At 36.8% G+C, this 4,748-nt stretch overlaps 1 protein-coding gene across 1 annotated transcript; it reads left to right on the forward strand.

Moving 5' to 3' along the window:
• The first annotated feature begins 333 nt into the window (after positions 1-333).
• Positions 334-1,332, forward strand: LOC149219278 (uncharacterized). The gene has a single exon (XM_089386770.1). It carries the CDS (start codon positions 334-336, stop codon positions 1,330-1,332), a length of 999 nt encoding a protein of 332 aa, XP_089242896.1.
• The last annotated feature ends 3,416 nt before the right edge of the window (positions 1,333-4,748 follow it).

The raw sequence follows: 4,748 nt of genomic DNA on the forward strand, positions 1-4,748 counted from the left end.
AAGGGCTAGCGTGGAAGATAGGTGATGGAAGTCATTGCAGGATTGGAAGGGATCCCTGGGTAGGCTGTAATGAAGCTTATGCCCTATCCCCAGGCTTACTCAGGCATCTTGAACACAAGGGCATTTATACTTTAAACCAGGTGGAGAAAATTGGTCAATTTTCAATATGGGGACAGGCTTGGAAGAGTGCAGAAGATCTGGGATTAAATATCAGGTGGAAGAACGAATGGTGTTCTTATATCCAAGAACTTCACCGTTCTAATGTCAGGCTCAAAAATGAATCAGATCTATTGATATGGGTGTAGGGGGAAACAGGAGAATATGCCCCTAAGGATGGTTACAATTTCCTTATGCAAAAGAAAGGTTGGGGATCCAGATTGGTGGTCGAAACTTATCTGGAAGCTTAAAGGACCTGCAAAAGCCAAGATTTTCCTCTGGTGCATGCTAAAAAGGAAAGTCCCAACCTGGGATACATTGCGAGCCAGATATCTAGTTGGACTAGGGAGATGCCCTTTGTGCAAATCAGAAGAGGAATCTATTAACCACCTTTTTATCACATGCGCTGAATCAAAAAAGATTTGGGGGGAGCTATCTAGTCTGCTCAACATCAATGCACAGCTGGGTGATGATCCTTTGGAAGCGGTTTGGAGTAGGTGGTGGCAAACCTACAAGGAAGGGAATATGAAAATCCTTCCTCTTATTTATTTCTGGGGAGTGTGGATTGCGAGAAATAAGAGCCTGTTTCAAGATAAAGACATCCTCGTTGCAATTACAGCGATAAACTGTGCAGCTATCTACTCTACCATTCCTGTTCCTGATCTCAAAACTCCTCAAAAATTATCAAAGCCTGTAAATATCCAAGAGGGTATTCCCTGGGCCTTTTTTGACGGGGCCTCTCAGAACAACAAGGCAGGGATTGGACTGTGTATTCACTTTAATCAAGAACATTCTCTTAAAGCCTCTGTAGGCCTCGGACCAGGCTCAAATAACTTTGCTGAGATTTCTGCTTTACGCTTTCTTCTATGTTTTCTTCTTCAGCGAAATATTCACTCAATTCAAATTTATGGTGACTCTTTGAACGTAATCAATTGGGTGAACGGAAATGCTGCATGTCGAAATCAAATCCTGAAGATTATTCTTGAGGAAATACAGCGCTTAAAGTCATATTTCAATGTCTTCATCCTATGCCATGTATTCAGGGACAGAAACGAGGATGCCGACAGGTTCTCTAAGTCTGGTGTACAACAAGTTTTGGGAAGCTGGTCAATTATAGAATACAGACAGGGGCAGTCCATCGTTTCGACAAACCCTCCTTTCGAACAGCCTCAGTGATAGTGACACTCTGTCTCTATACGCTTTCTTGGTCTTGGATATTTCTTCATATATGTCTTTGTTCCTCTACTTCATGTTTTAATATGTGGACAGTTTTTTCATAACGGAACTCCATTATATATACCGCATCATACTGATCTTATCATCTCGCCTGAAGTTCTGAAAACAGTTTTGTAAGAGTGTGTTTTTTCCTCTCTGTAGGAGACCTCGAACTGAAAAAGGTTTCTATAGTTTTAGTGCTCAAAGACTCGCCCAAGGAGGAAGACCAAACAGGTAGCTATATGTCCATATCTCCGGAGTGTTAGTTATCTGAACTCCTTTCTAACAGTCAATAAGGACTGTGTTTTTTTTGTGTATACTACAGCGCAACAATCTTGCATCAGGTCTGCAAGTGGATCACTGTATGTATCTTTTTATTTTGCTCAATAAAAAGTGGCTTTTTTCTTCGGAAAAAAAAAAAATATCTTCTCCATAAAAATATATATAGAGACATGGAGTATTTGAAATTGTTTTTAATAAGTTTTTAAAATAAAATTTAGAAAATATATATGAAATTTTAATTAATAACATGTAATATATAGTGGTATAAATGGAGAGAAGTTTTTATATATTTTAAAGATATATCATAAGAAATTCTAAATATCAATTTGAACATATAGCTAATGGAGAAGGTTATTAGTATTAAAATCTAATGAATATGATATCCAATTCCTAAATGGAAACCGATACTTTATTTAATACCTTTTCATTAAAATACATATAGAGACCTAGAGTATTTGAAATTGTTTTTAATGAGTTTTTAAAAGTAAATTTAAAAATAATATACAAAATTTTAATTAATAAAATGTATTATATAGATGCACACATGGAGAAAAGATTTTATATATTTTTAAGATAGATTATAAGAAATTCTAAATATCAATTTTAATATATAAAATTAATTGATCATATATTGGCTAATGATATTTTCTAGTAACTCCTCACCTATTTTGGCATAGATTGATTCAATAAAGGATCCATACCTACATTCACAAACCATCCATTTACAAATTGCAAGGCTAGCCAGTTCCCTAGAAGGGTATAAACCTTAACTAAAGCTCTTTAGAGAATAGAAGGATTTGTAATAGATATATTCCTATGCTTGATTCAATCCTCTACTAATAGGTGGTAAGTGTGGCATTCATTAACCACTTGTTTCCAAAGGCTTGTACAAATAATTAGCCTCCATATTCTCCTCGCAGATAGGGCCTTCCCAAAGTGATGTTATTAGTTACCATACTTATTATATATGTGATATTGTTAAACTAAGGCAAACCAAACAATGCTTAAATAAAATATGGGTAAGAAATTCAATGTATAAGAAATAAAACAAAGATAAAGAGAGATTAAAAAGGTAATGTTGAATGATTTATTGATAACATTCAACAAAACACACGTTTACAACTACGAAAATGATATACATTAGGTACAAGTTGTGATCCAACACTACAAATGATCATAAATATATCATAGTTGACAATTGCAAGCACAAAAATTTGTCATAAAGCAATAATTTTTAGCACAAAAAGTGTCAAAGTTAGATTCATTATGGCTCCTTCAACAAAAACTCTAGGTTGATAATCAGAACCTACACCAGAGGAACAAATATTTAGATTCATTCTGGCCCCTTAAACAAAAATTGCAAGTTGACAATCAGAATGTACATGGGAGGAGAAAATGAAATATCACTTTCTAAGTTGATTGTTAAAGTTCGAGGTTAAGACAACTGCAAACCTTGAAGATTTTCAAGGAAATCCTTTAAGTGAAAACTTGTTGAAATCACTTTGGCTTAATGTTTTTTCTTAAAATCCTCCTAAAGGGGTCTATAGACCAAAAAAGTTTAAGGAAACTATGACAATGTGCATTGGAGAAGAAAATTGAATGCCACTCTCTATTTTGATTGTTAAAGTTTTAGGCTAAGTCGGTTGGAAATCTTGAAGATGATGAAGGAAATCTCCAAAGCCAAAACACGTTGTTGTCGCTTTGGTTTGTTGGTTATTCTCAAAAGCATCTTAATGAGAATTGTAGACCAAAAAAAATGTGGTAGTTGATGATATCACTCAAACATTCTGGTTATTTGAATTGGTACATTTGTATGAAAAATTAGTAAAGAGAAAGAAATCATAGGAAATCATTAGGAGTATTCATGGGAGTGGATGTATAGGGTATAAAAAAGACAATATCAAGTAAAGAAAAAAATAACTAGAATTGGTACATTTGTATGAAAATCAGTAAAGAGAAGAAAACTTAATCCTACCAAGAGGCTTAGTGGAAATGTCTGCAACATTGGACATCGAATCAGCTAGGTATTGAGAGATCAGAAGAGCGGAAAACCAGGGTTGAGGGTTTCTACGCAGGATTTTCTCCATGGACGGGTGCAGAGGAGGCAGATCCACTCCCTCCTACCGCGAGGTAGTGGTTAACAAGAGCAAGGCATCTCCAAATTCAGGCAGAGGTAACACGATGGAAGGGGGAAAAATGCGGAAAAGGAAATAGAAAGTAATAAGGAGAAGGAGAAGGATGGCACAAAGGACAAAGAGGAAAACGACAAAAAACAAGGAACAAAAGACAGGAAACAACAAGGATCGTGCAAGCCCAAAGCTGAAGTCACTCCCAGAGTAATCTTAAATAACCCTGAGCTACAGGCCCATAGGGAGCACATGCAGACTTATGCAATCATATGCAAATTCATGGGACTATGGCCCACCGAAAAGGCTTTACAAACATGGATCAAATACCACTGGAAGCCTAAAGGAAGCATTGATCTTCATCTAGGATCCAAGGGTTTTTTTCACTGTGGTGTTTGCGAACATTGAGGAAAAAGACAGAGTGTTTGAAGGTGGGCCCTACTTCTATGCAGTAGCAGGGCTCTACATGCAGTCGTGGATGATGAACTTCGTGCCAGAGAGGGGAACCTTTACCTCGGTCCCGGTTTGGGTAAGAATCTATTCGCTACCTCTGGATTATTGGCAAATAGAACCACTAATAGCCATAGGAAATAAATTAGGAAGGTATGTCAAAACTTCTGAAGCCACAAGAAGGGGAAAATATACCTCCTTTTCCAGCATTTGTGTAGAGATGGACCTATCTGGAGCACTCCCGGACGAGGTCATATTGGAGGTTTATGATGAGGAATGGGTGCAGACGCTTGACTACGAGAACATTCCATTTAGATGTTGAAAATGTCATGAACACGGGCACCTTCTTAGAGACTGTCCTCTCAGTAAGGCAGAGAACAAAAGAAAACCTAACACAATGAAAGAAATAGATGGCTTTCACAAAGTAGCTCACAAAGGTAAAAACGGAAAAAAAGGGCCAAAACATCACCAAAGTGGAGACCAAAAAGGGAGGCCAAATCAGTTCCATGTTCTTGAAGA

This window comes from Pinus tabuliformis, chromosome Q, assembly GCF_031772625.1.
Source record: "Pinus tabuliformis cultivar Carrire ecotype Pingquan chromosome Q, CPIR1, whole genome shotgun sequence".
Lineage (NCBI taxonomy): Eukaryota > Viridiplantae > Streptophyta > Pinopsida > Pinales > Pinaceae > Pinus > Pinus tabuliformis.